At 37.7% G+C, this 19,226-nt stretch overlaps 1 protein-coding gene across 2 annotated transcripts in view; it reads left to right on the forward strand.

The window, feature by feature from the left end:
* Positions 1–19,226, forward strand: part of SEPTIN7 (septin 7) — a 60,035-nt gene that overhangs the window by 18,706 nt on the left and 22,103 nt on the right. For both annotated transcript variants that reach the window (XM_053943348.1, XM_053943356.1), the window contains exon 2: positions 14,630–14,736. In XM_053943348.1, coding sequence (XP_053799323.1) covers positions 14,630–14,736 — 107 coding nt within the window. The remainder of the gene's footprint in view (positions 1–14,629; positions 14,737–19,226) is intronic.

Raw genomic sequence — 19,226 nt, forward strand, 5'->3', positions numbered from 1 at the left:
AAGTCTCAGTTCCTGTAGTACAACTTCTTATGCAAATTTTGCAGTGTTTGACTTTCTTGTATGTAAGAAGTAGTTTGTATTTTCTGTTAGGTGAGACTAATTTCTTAGAAAGAATATAAGGAAATAAGGTGTCTAATACAAGCTTTAGAAGTCTGGGGGATTTTTACATGTAAAAACTCTGAGAAACCATAAAAGCACATGACATGTTTAACATGCAGGTTGTAAGCTAGATTGAATTAGCCAAAGAAGTTCTGACTGCATCTTATTGATAGATAACTTTGTCAAGTGTTGCAAACTTTGCAGTGGTAAAAGCTTCAAGCTTGTTCATCTTAATGCAATAAATGTCAAGGTGCTTAGTGTAAAACAGGTTAACACTTCAAGGTTTGCTATGGGTTTGCTGCATTTGCTTTTCCTAGTGAGGAAATTAGCCGATAGTCTCCTCAGATGGATGGTGGGATTTTAATGATTCCGCCAGTCCCAGACTGTTCCCATTTGTGACGTTTCAAGACGCTTGAGTAAGCATGAAGACGGATGCAGGAACATAGGTGTGGTGTGTCTGCAGTAGACCTGCAGTAGACCTGGAGCTTACAAATATTTGTTGAGTGATATTTGTATAATTATAATGATATTTAAGATAAGGAAATTGATTCTGACAGAAAAAAAGCCAGTGAAAAGCTCTTAAAAATCTAGTTGGTATTAAAAATGTGATCAATTTATTTTGTGCTACTGTACAAATGCTGTGAAATGAATGTAGCATGGAGCAGATCTGACCTGATTTGAAATAACAAATTTAATGCTAAAAGAGTATCTTGTATCAGAGTCACTATAGCAGAAAATGGTTTTTCTATTTCTTCCTGTGATGCAGACATCACTGTTGTTTATCACATTAGAGATCTTAATATAGCTTTTTGTGGGCTATTTATACTTAAATAAGAAGTTTAAAAAAGACATATCTGGGGACTTGGAGATGCCATCCAGGTCACTTTGTGGTTTCCCCCAATCATGGTAATTATCTCTTTTAATCATTGAAATTAAGCTTTTCAAGTTAAAAAACACTGTGGGCCCCTCTCACCAAGAAAAAACAATCCCAAAATACCCAGCCTGGGAAAATATACTTTGTTGGAGTACCTTTAGTACAGTTGATACAAGGACTTCAGGGAGAGGTAGTTGAAGTACTTTATTTTTCAAGAACCATTTCCGTTTAAATCTTCATTGTTTATCTTTTAAATGGCCCCTTTCAGAATCAGAACTGGCTAAGTTTTAGGAAAAAATTTAACGCAGGAATATGCCAGGATTGCATCCAGTCCTACAGGATTGTTTCAAGCAGTAGAAAAGGCACAGCTGTGATCATGATGGGGAGGACAGGAATACACATCTCATGTTGTTTTTACAGGGAGCTAGGGACCCCCTGGATACTCCTTTTCCAGTAATTGGGCAGTCAACTAAGAGAGAATGATAATTTTTACTTCTTTTTGGATTAGCTGGTATGGTTGAAAGAAACAGTGCAGCATCGTGACAGAGGTTACAGCCCTGCATCTCCAATTGAGGGGGTAGAATGTCTTGTGAAACATAACTCTGGTGTACAAGTAGTAAGTTGGGTCCAATTACAAGTAAGTTCTGTTGGCCACTTCAGTACCTGAATTATTTCTGGAGCAATTGAGGCCTATAATTCAAATGAAGCATTATTACAGATGAGTGGGGAGGAAAAAATAAATCCTAATGGAAATTTGGAAGAAAAGATGATGTTTTGCAGGGGTGATAGTGCCAACCTTGGTCTTTATTTTACAGAATAAAAGAATTAAGATCAAACTGTAAAAACTAGTTAACCTGAAACACATTATAGAAAGAGGAGGTTTGTTGTGGTTTTTTATGGTGAGTTTATTTTTGGAAAGAATGCTATTGGGAGCAGAGGGCTTATTGATGTACACTGATGTACGCAGCTCAGTACAACATATTTTTGCTGAAGTTTGAATCTTGCCGAAAACCATTTTCCATAGCTTTTCAATTGATTTTTCTGCAGACTGTCTCACTGCAGCATATAACTGGATGCTGGGGTGACTGGTGCTGATTTCCCGGTATTATATTTGATTTGGGACTCTGTACATGTTTTTTTTCTGACCACTGTGCATGACTTGGGTGCTTCATTGTTGAGAAGTCTTGTTCAGAAGCAGATAGATTTGGGCTGCCTATGTGTAACTGCTGTTTTCAGATAAAGTTAGCAGTTTATTTTTCAGTTTTATTCAAACTGTCTTGTACTGTTTGAACACTTACCAACTTTCTGTTCTCCTCATTCCAGCCCCAGGTTTTCTGTTGATTCTGGTATTTGCCTGCATGCTGGTTTACCTTTGGATGGGTATTGATGTTTGAGACACCTTACAGTGCAACATAATGACTTTATCTGCTGGCTTCATCCTTTTAATTCCCTATCCTTTAAGGTGCTTAGTTACATTTTCATTTTTGTGATGCTGACTTGGCTGTTGTTTTGCCTGTACTTTTGAGAATGGAGTTCCCAATAACACTATAGTTATTCAAGTACAAAAAAACCACGCTGTTTTTTTCATCATAGTAAATTTGAACAATAGCTGATGTTACTGAAATGGTAAAAGCCTCCCTATTCCCCACTCTTTTTGTAAGGCTATTATACTACTAGTGGTAGCATTTGGAAATGGCTACGAAAACTCCAGAACTGGATCTTCCTTTTCAAAAGTATTAGATTCAGTGGAAAGTACTTGTCAGTCAGTGACTTCGATACAGCTCTGTTTTGGAGTTCTATATGTCATCTGGCTGCTTTTTTCATTTTAATATCAATACCTGTGGATTTCTTTGACATGGCTGTTTTTTCCACCAACTAATGGGATGGTGACAAACTATTTCTAGGCCTCCTTCAATCACTTCAATGTTGGTAGATCTGTAATGTGACCAGCATAAAGTTACCACTGGAAAATAACCAGAGCTGCTGTCTTTGGGACTGCTGGGTCCTTTGAGAGGTTTCCCATCAGAACATGGCAAGGATGATGAGCATCACAGATGATAATGTATAAAACACTGTGAAGAAAGAAAACTACTTTTTTATTGTGGCACTGGGCTCACTGTTAGACTTGTTTATTTCAGGGTCCGTGTTCTTCTCATTTTCTCCTAGCTTTTCAATAATTGCACATCTTTAAAAACTATTAAACCTGGATGCATATTTTCATTTAAGTATTGAGTGCTTGTCAGCTGCTTTTCCTAGACCAGGTTATGGTGGCTTTTAGGAGAATGAGACTTGAGTACTTTCCATTGCCAAAAGAACTACGAACCCAAAACACAAACACAAAAAAATACAAACATACACAAAACAGAAACAAACCAACCCACATAAAACCACTCCAAAACATAAAAGGTTTGCTTGTTTTATGAAAAACAGAACAAAGTGAAGGGGGAAAAATTATACTGTGCATTCCATATGTGGTTAGCCTACTTTTGACTAGTTTTTCTGTGGAGCTTTTTTTTTTTTTTTTTTTTTTTTTTAAGTCCCTGATTTTTGTTACAGATGCTGGAATTCTCTTTTCATGCTGTTTATTAATGTAGAGGACAACTCTTTAAAGATGCTTGGATGGGAAAATTTAGTTGATATAGAGGGTGTCAGTGGCACGAGTAAGAGAATGGAAATGATTCTTCATAATTTTTAAGTACTGGAAAAATCATAGTATCCTCAGTGGCATTTATAAAGTGTCCTTCTGGTTTAATTAGAAAAACTGTGATCCAGCAATAGCAGCTGTTCTTCTAGGCTGAAGTTCAGATTTTAACCTGGCCTAAGTCTGTGCTGCTCTTGAAAGAACTAATAGCGCTTGGCCCGAATTGGATTAGTGTGTAAATCCAGCTGGAGTGCTTCTGGGAGCTGCAAGGAAGTTTAGTCTTCAGTCTGCTTGCAGCACAGCTAAGGAAAATCTTATGTCAGCACAAAGGAGGAATGGGTTGGAGGCTGGGATTTAATTTTTTTTTCAGTGGCAGTACTGGTTGATATGACAGTCACGAGGCATTTGTTTCAGAAAATTGTCAAACTGAGCCTTGGTTGCACTGAACTAATGTTTTGACTAAAAATCTTCAGCATGATGTAATGTTGTGGTTGTAACGAAGGATCTGTGTTTATGCCCGAGATATTTTTCCCTGAAGAATTTTGACTTTTCTAATTGGAAGAGGACCTTATCCTATGGATAACTTCGTACTAAAAATACTAAATGAGGCTATGCAAAAGTCAGTCTTGTAGGGTCAAACTGAAAAATCTTACTAGATAAGTATTTAAAAACTCTATTTTGTGAACTCTTTATGCATCTGAAATTTTTGAGAGCTCAGGGGAAGATCACAACCTGTAGCACTGCTCAGCTTAAGTCACACATCAGGTCAGCTGATGTTAGTGGATGTAGGTAACTTTGGCAACATGCTTTTGAGTTGACACTTCTTTTAAGCACTGGTTTTGCGGCTGCTGCCCGGTGTGCTGTAGGATGAAGGCAAATATTTGTTCTTGGTTTTAAAAGTACAACTTAAATGTTTGTAAATGGCACATCCTTTAGCATAGTGCAGTCTTAGCTTTAAATTAGTTGTGTGTTTCCAAATGAAACATTTGTGGAATATAGAAATCTTAGTAGTATGCATTTTCAGATGGCTCCCAAAATGGGGATCTTTCACATACAAACTGTAAATAACTACATGTTAATCAGGTCTATCTCACTTGGACTTCCATGCCTCACTGAAATTTAATTTAATTTCTTTTTTTTTTTTTTTTAAGTCTCATTAATAAAATTACTATTTCAGGAGAAATGTGTATCTGATGTATCATTTTGGACAACAAACTTGAACAGGAATATGATAATTGTTCAAATGAATTTTTAAAGATGGCACATTAGATGTGGGAAGATTTTTGCTATGGGAGAGCAACATTAGACTTCTTCAATTCAGATTTTGAAGTTCAGATAAAACAAAAATGCATAGTACTGTAAGGGTGATATCATATTCTAATTTAAGGAATACAGAAATAATGAGATTGTTTCATGTCCTTCTAGCCCTATAGAGGCAAATAACTTTGAAATCCACAGTGCAACTCAGCCTTAGCATAGCATAAGTATTGAAATAAAAGATGAGGTGAAACTGATGTTTTGTATAAAAAGGTTATTTTAGAGGGATACCATTACATTGTGGTGGAGAAGAAATTGCAAGATTTCTTTATTTTTGAGGTCTTGGAGACATATACTGTTGGTAAAAATGTGGAATATATGTGAAGTTGCTAACTTAAAGGAAATTGACTATTGACAAGTATCTGTTCACCACTTTTCTGCTACGTCAGTGCCAGGCAGAGCAAAAAACACTAGCTGCAACTCAGCAGGCATTGAGACAGAAAAGATCATGTCAGATTTTCACTTTTTTTCACTTCTTTTGCATTGTATTTGACTGAATGATTTAAGAATGTATGTGCAAAAAATATTTTAAAAATTATTATTTGTATCTCTTAACTAAACTCATTCTCACCTTCTGTAAAGGACAAGTCTGTCCCTTACCAGATGCAGTGTCCTTGGCTCTGGGCTGTGTCCTCTGTAGCTGGCAGGAAGTCCACAAGAATTCCTGGTCCACCTCCCATGTCTGTCCTTCAGACTTATCCACTGCAAAATATAGCAAGCATTCTAGACAGGTCTTAGGATATGACCTTATCAGACCTGTCTGTTTTCCTTTCCACTTTGTAAACGGATGCTTCTGTTGGCTACAAAAGCAGCTCAGTTTTCTTCTAAGTCGTTATTAGAAAACTGAACAGTGGTGGCAGCAATTTGGAAACAAAGGCTTTGCACTTAAGCAGAACAGTTGTTGTCATATTAAAAAGGGTGTAGTCTTGACAACACAAACTTATTTCACACCCTTTTTTAGAGCTAAAATACCCATTTTTACAATTCCAGTGGAGGCTGTCTTAGGGAAACAAAAGCATGTTTTGCCAAGGTTGCCTAAAAGTGGCAGCAGTGTATCCAGGAGAGCATATCTCTGTGATCCTCTTGCTCCTTGGTTGGCTAACACCAGACCAAAGAAGCAGAATTATCATAATTTGCAAACAACATTGCCCTAATTTCTCATTCCTTATTGCCACAAGAATCATATCACTGGGGGTGTATTTTCAGAATTATGTCTATCTGTATCTTCCTCTTGTCACTTGTGCCTGTTAAGGGGTTTGTCATAACACAGTTTTCTGTTAAAAAATGTGCTTCCAAGGATATTAAAGAGAGAAGGCAGCAAGAGGGAAGGTATTGAAAGAAATTTTTCCTACCGCAAGAAATATTCTAAATTAAGTCTTCTGACAAAGTTTTGTGGATTTGCTTAATAGCAGAGTGTCCCATCTGGGATATTTTGAGAGCACTCAATATACTTCAGTAGCTTTTATTCTGTTATAGTGTAAATTTTCAAGGGAAGATATGATGAAGTATTGAGTAAGTCAATCAAAGTGCTCTTTGTACTCTTCTGTAGAGAGTCATTAGGTTCCATTTAAATAAAAATAATTTCGTTTTTTGTCCTTCTGAAATTTTCTGTGATACTCATGCCTTAGATGTATCAATTGGGTGGTGTTTTGAGGAAGATGTTGCTTAAAGTGCTTCACCCTTCTCTCCTTTTACTCAAGTTGATGTGTAGAGCTTCTTTTACTTGAGTTGCATGCATGCCATACTCCGATGTTGACCCTTTATCTGTACCAAGTGTTTTAATCTTAATGATTAAGTAAACCCCATCACTCTTTCTTATTTTTTCATTAGCATTTTGATAGCTGTGTCAGTTTTGTTTCTGTCCAAGTAATGAAAGAGCCTGCTGTGACTAATCTGCAATCTCTGTTCATTAATATACTTTTTATTCTTTAGTCAGCAAATGTTAGCAGTTCTACTGTACAATTAGTTGTCAGCAGTAACATAGAGATGACACATTTCATGTTCCTATAATCTTCCCCTCTTTTTTTTATAATTCATATAATCAGGGAATACAATTCTATTTATTCCTTATCCCCTTTATCTCTATTTATGCCTCCAGAGAGTAAGTCCAGCTCTGCATCAATGGTGGTCTCAGATGTTTGCTTTCTTGCCTTATACAGAGCACCCTACTTTATCATTTTTCACAACAGTTTCTGTTCCTCTTGATTTGATTTTTGAAGTAATAAGGTTTTTTTTCTTCTCTTGTGAAGGATCTTTATTTTTGCTTTGTCAAAGCCTGTGAAAATTGAAGGTGTATCCTGGTTATGAGGTTTCAGCATAGAAGATTTGTCCTGGAATTCTGCAGCTTCTGTCATTTCCAGTTGAATTCTTTAACCTAGTTATTTCATAGAGACCTTCTACATTGAGATTGCCCATGTAGGTCAGTTTTTACAGCTTCTTGTTGCTTGTAATGTCTCTGAAGCTGCATTGCAGTATGACTACAGCTTAATCAGATATAGGAGTTTTATTTCACCTAACAAAGAAAACAAAGCAAGGTAAGCTTTGGTGAGCCTGGAATGCAGCTGCTAATGGTGGGCTTGTAACTCTGAAGCTCAGACTGTTGCATTTCAGCTGTTCTTGGTACCAGATATGAGTGGACCAATGCCATGCAGTGTTTTTGTCATCTGCAGTAATGTTGAAGAACTAAAAGTGAAGAGAAACTTGTGGGTTTGGTTCCATGGTTTTACTGGGCTGCAAGTTTTTGTCCAAAATGCTGAAAGATTGCTTTCCATGCCTCATGTTAAGATGTCCTGTTTTAAATATCAGGAGCAAAGCCTGTATATGCAATTAGAGGAAATAAGACTTTCTTCAGAAAGTGCCACAAATTCTTTGACTTGTGAATTGTTGATGATTCTTTTGTGACAGAGAAGGGGTCTAGTTTTAAATGCAGATTTTTACACTTATCCTTGTTTCCAATAAGAGAGGAGAGTATTTGACTTAGCTAATCTATCTGATGTCATCTCCCCCTCATTTTCCCATCCTGAAGCCCTATGTGCCCTAGTTATCGCTTCTTGCTTCACATACTGCATTGTGAATTCTAGTGCAAGAGTTGGATTGGGAGTAGGAGACCATTTGTCTTGGCAGTAGCCAAAATTTCACCTGTGAAGTTAAACCATTGTTTCATGGCAGCTTTAATCTGTCAGTTGTAGAAAGCTAGACCTGCTTCTGCTTTGAAGAAAAACAATAGTACTTGGAAAATGCTGTGTAGAATCTTCTGCAGTATTCTTCTGAGATATTTTCCATCCGTGCTAATGGCTTTTCTGAATTATTTAAACATGTCATCTCTGACAAGAATGATATACCAAGAGTCTGCCCTCAGTTATTGCACTTTAAATTCTGCTCTAAGAAAATAGATTAAATTGTCTTGCTGTATCCTAAATGCAGAAATTATGCTGCTGTTGATGCTGTTGCTGACAGGCAGAAATGGATTTATTGCTGCTAGACTTCCCTGTTCTTCTGTTTTGCTAGGAGCATCTTTGTGGCTCTAACATATGTTGCTTCCATAATTTATGCTTCACATTCAAGTTGTGAAATGGTGGAGCTTTGACTTTCTTCCCCTTATAAATGCCTATAAAAGACAGAGTTGATAATTTGCAAGATTTCACATGACACCATCCTACATGGAAAAGTAGATATGTGGTAGCAGCATGGTCCTGCTCCCATCCTCCTCCTGACGGGTTTCATCTGGATGTTCTTACATGTTTATTGGACTGTTGGTTTGTATTTTGTAGAGCACTGAAGGCAGGAACTAGCCTTTACGAAAGCTTCTAAAATCAGACTTGAAATTAAAAGCATCTTGTAGTCTCCATTTTTGTGGTTGTCTATAATGACATGGCAGAGTGTCATTTCCCCTCGGCAAGAGGACGGTTCTTTCATACCATTCGCCATAGTTCAGGCTCTCTGATTATTCCTGTAGCTTCTCTTCTGCATGAAAGCAAAAGCCTGCATGTTACAGTGCCATCAAAGCCATTGCACATTTGCATAAAGCTGCAGGTGCTGTCGTGCACATAAACTGTGAATTGTACAAGGATGAAAGAAGATGAAATACAATTTTTTTATACCTTCTGATAAGCTTTTTACCCTTCTTTGAGTCACCAGCATCAAACCAATGGGATTGTATTTTAAGCAAAAACTGTCACAATAATTAGAATTTATAAAATTGAAAAATTCCATGAAAAAACTTGCTCAACAGCTAAAAATAAAATATGCTTTGATGTAAACATTCTGTATAAGTAGGTTGCGGAGAAGTACAGCATTTTTCTGTTGAATTTGATCCCCTTGCAATAACTCTTTGTGGATATCAAATGTGCTATCAATTGCCCTTCATCACAGAAGAAATGTGTTGTTGGATAGCTTCATTCTGAAAAAGCAGTGAAGCAACTGCAGCTTATGCTTGACTGTATCAAGGAACTTGAAATAAAGATGTCTACTTAAAATGCCATGGAAGCTTCCAAAAACCCTGTGCAATTTGTAGAAACCTGGTTACCATGGGACTTACTGGCAGCTTTTCTCTGATGAGCTACAAGTCCCACTGGGATGAGTTACCTTCTCTCAGCCGTCAGAATTGGCCGTTAATGCTTCTTTTCTATCTGCAGTTCTCGCTGTGTCTGGTTAACAGAGACCATAACAGAGAGACTGGGCCGTCTTCTTGGTGATGATGCATGAAGCAAATCACTTTGAGCAGTTTAACTGAAGTCTTGGCTTCCAGTGCTGCAAAACATTTTTCTTGCTGGTGGCTGGTTCCTTGGCAGTCTTGTAGTCCCACCTGGAGCTTGGGAAAGCAACTTGAAATTCCGAAATACACGTAGCACTTGTGGTCATGTTCCCAGTGGTGCAGTTGACTGTCACAGGGCATAAGCATGAAATACCGTTTCTCTGGTAGACAGCCAAGTAATTGTTAGTGACGAGTAGAAAACTTCTGGTCATTTCTACAAGAGTAACTTATAATGAAGAGGTAGGAAATCATGCAGAGAGCATGCTGAGAATGTTCAAGATTGGTTACTCACCTTGATCACTTGATATGTTTAATGAGCTCTCACGTGAGGTCATAAATCTAAGAATGCAAGTCATGCTTTCTTTGGGGCTTGAGTTTTAGAAAACAAGATCCTAAAAATATAGAAGAAAACCGATCCTGGATTTTTAGAATGATGTGGTATCTGGAAGATGTAGTGTGATGTATTATTGAGAGGGGCAATACATGAATGAGGAAACTGTGGTCTCCACCAGAAGTTACAAATAAAGCTGGTTGGACTGGACTTCTTGTCCATTTTTCTCATAGATATGAGTGTGATTGGCAGAGGCTGGAAAGTTGGAGGAGGTTGGAAATATGCCACATTCTTAATGTGCCACAGCAGTGAACGGTGAAAAAAAGCATCATTAAGGGTATCAATTCACTTCTGTTATCACAGGGAGCAGATGCTGGCCATTTGAGACTTTTTGTAGTAATAAAGTCATAGCAAGAACTGATAGAAAAAAGTTAGCTGTGAGTAGATTTTCTAGCTGATTATCACAGATTAGGATTTCTGGTTCATTTATGAGGAGGGATTTGGAAATGAAGGTGAAAGATTTATGTAGCTCAGTCGACCTAGTTACTTATGTTTTTACCTGAGCACTGCTTTCCCCCATTCACATGGATTGCACACCATTGTTCCAGTTTTTCAGTTGTTCACTTCCTTTACTAACGTGCTTTAGTGCTATTCTGGAGACTATTTACATGGTTTGCAAACCATCTCAATGGTCTCCTCTGATCCCCAGAAATATATTTGAGATCTATATGCTTTATATATTAAAGAGGAGACTGAATATATTGGTTTTTGGGGTTTTTTTCTTGGTTTTTCTTCTCATGTTAACAGCTAGTCTTATATGTGTAGGAAAAAAGGAAGGAAGATCAGTGTTTTGTTCACAGGTATCCAAGGTTAATTTAAAGTGATGTGCTGTGAGCCATCTTCATAAATATGCTAATGGTCAAGATGTGATCATTAACCCAAGTGTAAAAGAAGAGTTCCACTCTATTTGTACAGCTGTTTAGAAATTCATGGACTTGAGAAGAGTTAGAACTTTGCTAGTCTTGTGAGGGCTCACAAAAGGTATTCCTTCACAAAAGTATGTTAGTAAAAGTATGTGCTTATTTCTACCAACAAGGGTGGCCAGCTCCATGTGTTTGAATGTGACTATAAAAACAGCTTACTAAAATGTTAGCATTTGGAAACACTAAGTTACATACAAAATAATGAAGAAAAAGAACAATATTCAGAAGAATTTGAAGCCTATGTGAAATATGTAGTGGGAGAGAGAGGGCAAGGTAAAAGGCAGTACCTGGATACCAGAAATAATTAACACAGTGGATTCAAGATTACTCTACAAAATAAATGTTTTCCTTGTTTTCTTCTTTTAAAAACATATTTCTAAAAATTGCTCACTCTAAATTAGGCACCTAGGTCTAACTGCAACATAATTCATTATGTGATTGGGAGTTATTGCTGTTGAAAAGTTTCTATTACATTGCATCCTTTTGCCAGTTCATGCAGTGGTCAAAGGGCAAAATATCATCAGAAGTACTTGCTGAAAATGGGAAGATGCATTTTATTTGAGATGTATCATTTTGTTTCTGTAAGGGCAAATTAAATTTTACTTGTTTTCCCTTCTCCCTTGTGGTTTTGTTAGTTGTATTCATAGCCTGTTGCATCTGTGGAAGCTAATTTCCTAGCCTTTCCAGTAGGCAATCCTTTTAGGTAGTTTTGGGAAGGACAGAGGATTTTGTTTGGCTGTGGAGTTAAGGGTGTTTTGTGTGTGTTTGTTCAGGGGGTTGTTTTGGTTGGGATTTGAATTTTTTTAAACTACTTACCATATTTCTAATGAAAATTAGAATATTTTCATGTGTCCAGATAGGGTGCTAGAGTGTTCACTTACAGCTGATCTCTCAAATTCTTCTTTCACAGAGAAACTCTTGTTTTATTACAATGGAAGCAGCATGATTTCCTACAGTACAATATTAAATGTTCCAGTTAAGAGGTTTTTTGCCTACAGTTTCAGTGCAATTGTTTTATCTGATGTTATAGCCTCTTACTGCTGTTGCAGATGTTGACCCTTACATGATATAAGGCACAATTGCATCCAGGATTGGTGCATTGAATTGAGGTATCACTCTTACATGTGATTGCTGCTAGCAGTTAAGCAGTTTAAACTGTTATAATCTGCACTGGTTGATTAAAGTTAGCATGATGGGTAAGGCTATCCAGGATGCTGGGCACCTTTGGGAACAAGATTGAGCATAAATATCCTTAGCATAGTTTCTTTTCACTAATTTCAGCTCAAAATTTCTTCACTTCCTTGCAGCTGTGAGGGCGGTGAAGGGTGAGGAGGGGAGCAAACCTCAGATCTCTCAGGGTGTAATGCTTCAGCAGTTCAGGGACTGCTTGGTATGGAGTTCCACAGGTGCCCAAGCCATCTAGGGCAAACTGCTGGTTTTCCATTACACTCTTTTGAAGCGGAAAATCTTATTTCCATATGTTGAATTTCAGCAGCTTGACAGGCACTCATTTTCAGGAGAAGTGGTTGTTTACAGTGTTTTTCACCTGAAATTCTTCAGCATATTAAGACTGGCAGTAACCCTAATAGAAGGGTGAAAGAAGGGGCAACCCTTTTTGTATACTTAAGTAGAATCTGATGCTAAAATCTTCCTTTGATACTGTAGTAGGGTGCCTTTTACAAGATTATGGTCAAGTTAAAAAATGAAGCTATCTGAAAGGATATGAATTGTCCATTTCAAAACCAGAGCCACCCTCTTGAGAGCTTCAGTAGAGTGGAATAAAAACCTTCAGTTTAACTGGAATTATGTCTATCTCTTGAGCAGGATTGTGACATGGAGGTTAAGCTTTAACGAAGATGCATCTATGAGAATGGAAAGTTGCGCATTTCAGAAGCTTCTTTTTGTTGCAGAATTGGTGGGGAGGCCTCTCGGCTGCAGCTGACCCCTGCCCTTTAAATCTTGCAAATGCAGAGTAGAAAACCTGTGTCCAAACCAGTAGAAATTCTGTGTCCTTTGTAACCAGACTCGGCGGCACTGTGTTTACTGCATAGTTTGTAGGTGTCTCATGCATCTGACCACGGAAAAAGGCAAAATCTGCAGGGCAGTGATGAAATCTTGTCAGCAGTCATGTCCCTGCTGGCTTGCATAAACCTGTCCCGGTGGGGTTGGTGTTCATTGCTATCTTGACACCCTACTTTGAGTATCTATCTCCCTTTCCATCAGCCTGGCTGTGGGCAGCCGCTGCTCGCAGCGCGGGTTAGCTCATCTGTCTGAAAGGGTGGGGTTTGAAGAGCAAGCACTACTGAGAGCGCAGACAGCCGGCAGGAGCTCTGGTTGCAGTGTTTCATCAGCTGCTAATCCGTTTACCGTGTAGCTAATGAGATTGCTCTGCTCGGTGCTGCAGACACTCTGTGCTACACCACTGTAATCGAGATGGCAGCTCGTGTAGGAAACCCAGATACCTATTACAGGGGAGACAGTTCCTAACTACTTTCTGTTACATAACTCTCTTGCATTAACCCAGGACATTTACCTCAAGACAGGGTTGGAAGTTTTCTCAGTTCAGTCTCTAAATCAATGCAATGTTTGTTGGGGCTGGACTGATCAGTGCTTTAGTTAAGTATTGCCTTTCAATTATGGGCCCAGTTCAGCTCATTTTCCTCCCTCAGTGAAAGTACATGGTTTGCCCTCAAATTTGTTGGTTTGAAAGCAAATTTCTGTCTGTTTCTGTTTAGGTCAATGTACTGACAGACTGCATATGAAACCTAAACAGAAAAAAAACATTTTTTTAATACCTTTTTCCTTACTCTCATGCCAGAGTGAATTGTTGTGTTGAAGTTGTTTCTTAACAACAACAAAAAAAAAAGCTAAGCAAAAGACTTTTATTTTAAATAATAAATAGCTGATCTGAAATTCTTGCCCTTGTCTCTGTACAGCTGTGAATGGAGGGTAATCTTTGCTGTGGTGTGTTTAGCTGTATTTGCTTGGATTGTCATGGCAGTCGTGTCTCCAGATTGTTCCGCAAAGCTGATTTACTGTTGCTTGTGAAAAAATTATTTAAAAACTGCCCAATAAAATCCAGCCCCCTTCTGTACCCCAGCAACAACAAAATTCCCAGGCAAGCCATGTAGTTTGAAACTTCATTTTATCTCTTGTGGCTTTAATAGTTATAGAAATCTAGTCTCAGTCTTTCTCCCTCCCCCGCCCCCTCCCACCCCCACTTCTTTTTCCCCTCCCTGGTAATAAAGACTCTCAAATAATATTTGAAATAAAGGAGAGAACTTAATCTGCTTTGGCATTATGGTGAGTTATACCAGGAAGATAGCTTGTATACGTATAAAATCCAATGTAATATCATCTTTGTATGTTGTAATGGGAGAAATGGACAAAAGTGCTGAATGCACTCAATACTTAATATGATCAGAAAAATTAATGTCTATAGAGCCCAACAGTGACAGTTGGATTTGAAAGGTTTTCCTTGAAATTGGAAAAGATTATAGATTCTCAAAGTCTTAGAGTGTAGTGCATGTTTTCAGGTACTATGTTTAAAGAGTGTTTGAAATGTGGATCTAAATGTTTATAGTTGACGTGATACTCCTGGTTTTACCGAAACTGTTCTGTTTTCTTCTAGGTGAATCTGGACTGGGAAAATCAACATTAATCAACTCATTATTCTTAACTGAATTGTATTCCCCAGAGTATCCAGGTCCTTCACACAGAATTAAAAAGACTGTACAGGTATGTCTGGGGAAAAAAAGGTACAGCCTGAATATTGTAACATGCAATTTAGTAATGTATGGTGATGTACAGTTGTCACATAAGCACCTGAGTTTCAAGATACATTTAGTCATGATATGAACCACTAAGAAATATTCAGTGTGTCTTTCAGTGTATCTGAACAGCAAAACTTCCAGGTTCTCAAACCTGTAGCCTGTAGAAATGTGGGAGCCATGAAGTGTTTTGGGTTTTGCCTGTAGATTAAAAAGCACATATATGTGCAGAACTTTTTGAAAATGTAGTGTTTATTATAAATTAAAATAGTGAGTAAATCTGTAGAAATACATACATGTGCAAATCTATCTAAGACAGGCTTTTAGAGACCTAATATTAAATTATTTGACAGAAGGGCAGGGACCTGGGTATGAAAGTATCTGTGAATCTTCTGCAGCCTGTATCCTTAGTGGTACCTTGTTGACCTGTTACAAGTTGTTATTCTGAGACGTCAGGGACTAGGGTGAGCCTGCCTGACTTTAAGCACTAGATGTAGGCAAAGAGGATGTTCCTGGAAGTGCATGATGCAACTGAAATATTAAGTCAAAGACTGGAAAACTGAAGCTGATCCATTTGTTTTGTGTAATAACTTGCTACTGATCAATTATATTTTCTCATAAAAAAAAAAAAAACACAAACATGTTTTCTGTGTTATAAAAAGATTACTAAAAATAAGTTACCTAATGCTAAGAAATAATAATGCTATAGGTTGTTTAGGAAATCACTGTGTTTGTGAGGTACTTTCTGCCTTCACAGCTGAATAAGGATGCATGAGCTCTGCTTACCTCTCTTGATGTGCATTTGCTTAAGACTTTTGTGAAGATAGCTTGTGATAATCTAACTTTGTACACGTGAGGACCAAGGGTGCTCACCATTGCTTCTACTGTCCAAAAGAGTTCCTCCAGCTGCAAAATTCAACTGTGGCTGAAAGGACTGGGCAACTGCAGAGTTGTGATAAAGTGATTAATCCCTGTGTTGAGTTAGGAGGGTGTGCAATGTGCTAAACAGAAGCTGTAAAATAGAGTGCTTTTTTACTCATTGGAATCAAGTAATTAAGCTGCAGTGCCATGAACCACTGTCCTTACTGCTTTGTGGGACCTTTGAGTTTTTTTGTTTGGGGTTTTGGATAAGATATTTTTAATCCAATGTCAGAACACAGAATAATTACCACAGTAGAAGGGAAAAGTTAGTTATTTTGTCCATATTGAGAAGTTTAAATTGCATTGCTTATGTTAGCTCAACATTAAAACTTGAATACTATTACAAAAGAAATTAATTGCAAAATATCAATTTTTCTTATTTGAGAAAAGCTTTTGAACAACCAGAGTTTGATTAACAATATATTAATAGCTTCTGAGCTTTGTTCATGTTTGTTCATGCTTTATCAGTTTAATGTAAAACCATAGTGGCTGACAAAACGGACTTGAAAACTTGTTATTAGGGGCATCAGACCATTATTTGAATAAGATCTTGAAACAGCTTGCTTATTTCAAAGAGATGTTAACTGGGATGGAAGAGGTGGGCAGAGAGTTAAACTCTCATACAGTATACTTATTACTGAGCCAATCAGTGACTGTTGGAAAACCAAATAGACAGGTGACTTTTTTACTGGAAGAGAGATGTAGCATGATTTCATTACTGATGATTACATTTTAGTTTAGCAGAAGCTAAACCAATTCAGGGTTATGTTCATTGAATTTTAGTTTAAATAACTGTGGGATGGATTCCCTGTCATTGGAAGATTTTTAGTTTTTTCAGTTGGGAAAAATCTTTGGAAGAATTTGTACACAAGCTAACAAAAAATCCAAACTGCAACATCTTTCAGCGAACACACTCCCCTCCTAGTTAAAGATGCATCAGTGTAAGAAAAAATATGAAGATCTGTGTGGAATTTCTGGAATTTGAGTTAAGTACTTTCATCTGTTAAGGGGCAAGATTAGATGATCTGCTGTTCATTCTGACCATCGAGGTGGTTTGATTTGTATTGATTTACTGGTTTAAGAAAAAGACATACTTTCCAGGAAGCCTCACTTAATGATTTTTTTTTTCCTATGTAAAGCTGGAGAGGGGAAGAAAAGGGCTTGAACAGAGCTCAGGCTGAAAAGTCATTGCATTTTCTTCTTACTTCTACTGTGTGGGCTAAAGCTTGAGGCCAAGAGCTTGCCAAAGCTATTTTCAATAGTGAATTGGAGTTTGACATGACGTAGAGAATAATATGGTGGGAATGAAATAGATTTAAAGATAGTCTTCCCCTCTAGAAACTAAATCTGACTTTATCTAATAAGTACTTTTTAAAAATATACTTACAATGCAGTTTTGCTTTCAGTTCCTTGGGATTAATGAAAAGTCAGTGTAGCATTTTAAGAAAGAAACTGAAACTATCTTATTTCATTGTCAGTGTAAGTGAGGATAAAATTGTTTCCCCCTACAAGTTTGAAAATCATGTGTGGTAGCAATGTGTATGATGTGGAGGTGTTTCCTGTCAAATATTAAAGAATAAGCAGTAGGAGTTGCTATTTGGATCCACTGAATTTGTACTCTTTGCCAGTGAAAACCTTTTTAAGTTGACGATTGATGAAAGGGTTTTGTAGGGTAGGGATGAGAGAAACCACCTCGCTTGAGCATCTTCAAATCTTGGCTGTAATAATCACCTGTTCTTATACGTTGGGAACAATTTACTGATCAGGAATTGTGTAAGAGGCTCTCACATAGATAAACACAAACTGTGGTTTGGGCTTGAAAACCATTGCAGTTTGGAGTTGTTTTGTGAGGCAGCTCTTTGCATTAATCTCATAGAAAATGCAGAAAAACAGTTGAGAGTAAGTGATTTGGTGTCAGAAGAATTCAAAGGAAACATACTCAGAAATGACAGGGTATTAAATGTGTTTTCTCTGATCATTATCTGACTGCCTTAAATGCAGGATGGCAAAGGCATGTTTCATCCAATAAAAAGCAGTCAAGCTGTAACAAGCATCAAGTGATGAACACTGTGTAATAACTGCCAAGGAGACCTGTGTGACCCAGCTGACTGGAGTGCATGGGAAAATGGCTGTTTGGAGGAGACTTTTCTTAAAAAGTCTTAAATTCCAAGACTTGAACTAATGTTTTCGATGAATCCCTTGGGAATACTTGTAAATCAGATGATGGGATGTACTTGGATGCTTAACTGTGAATGACACTAGTTTACAGTGATTTTCTGGATCTTTTCCAGATGTTGCTGCTTTCTGTGCCTTTGACCATGTATGGACACATCCATTTAGGTTAGAAAAATGTAACTTTGCAGAGGCTTTGTGGCAGGGTCTTCATCTACTGTTTCCTATCAGTAGGTTTATGAAAACCCTGCTCTGATAGCAAGATACCTACATGAATTTATGAAAAGTAAGAAAAAATGTAAATCCTCACAACCCAGTAATGTATTAGCACTGTCTGCAGAGATTCAGTTGCTGCAGACAGTTTATCAGAAGGTGGCTTCACAAATTCAGCCACACTTAGATTTTACAAGCATGCAGAATCAGGGGGAATGCTTGGTGTGACATTTCTGAGGTCTCCTGACCTTTCTTTTCCTTTGTTATAAACATATGTTCAAGATAATGTTTTATTAATTGCTTCTTTTGTGAAAGCATTCCACTCTGAGCCCATAATAATTGTTTTTGCTGGGAATTTTTTTGCTGGAGAATAAAGCTGATACCTTGCAGCTCTTGGCAAGAGTACATCTCTCAACATTATCATCTCTAGTATTTTGCTAGTGCTGTGGGTTTCGTATACTTGCAGACAGCGTGGTAATAGGAGGGCTGTGTGGTTACTATATGCAAGATAGCCAAAAGAATGCAAGGAATCAGAAGTTAATCTCTTGTGTGCTAAAGCTTGTGAGTAGTCAACTCTTGGCTGAGTTGACTATGGCAAGGGATTACTGTCTTGAGTTCTGGTATCAATTGTTTACAATAAAATTTCTTGATAGAACTCCAGAGGATGGGGGGAAGTACACTCACCATAATTAAAACGTACGTTTCTAAAGCAGTGCATATGTTCCTAGGTTCTCATGGCTTTCAGCTGCACACTTTTGGAAGGATGAGAGTTGTGTAGTTTGTGAAAGAGTAACTTGGTGGTGGCTTAGGCTGGTGTGTGTGTACAGTCTTGTTTGTTTGGTTTTAATTCCTGTTTTTTTACACCTTCCTAGCCTTGCAGTAAGGCGTCTTCATGTTGGAGTTTGAATTGGGTGGTCTTGAAGTCCAGCCCAACCTGGATACTTCTGTGACCAGTATCCTGGTAGCCATTAACTGTTTGAGAACTAGCAGCAAAAGGGACTGATATGACTTGGGTAGGATCCCTACTGATGAATAGATAAAAACAGCATCCTGCATACTCAGAGGTTAAATATGAAGCTTTCTTTATAGGTAGTTACTGTTTTCTGTGATTCTGGATATTCTCTTCTGAATTGAAATCAGTTGTGCAAGAGG

This window comes from Vidua chalybeata, chromosome 1 (assembly GCF_026979565.1).
Source record: "Vidua chalybeata isolate OUT-0048 chromosome 1, bVidCha1 merged haplotype, whole genome shotgun sequence".
In the NCBI taxonomy this organism is placed as follows: domain Eukaryota; kingdom Metazoa; phylum Chordata; class Aves; order Passeriformes; family Viduidae; genus Vidua; species Vidua chalybeata.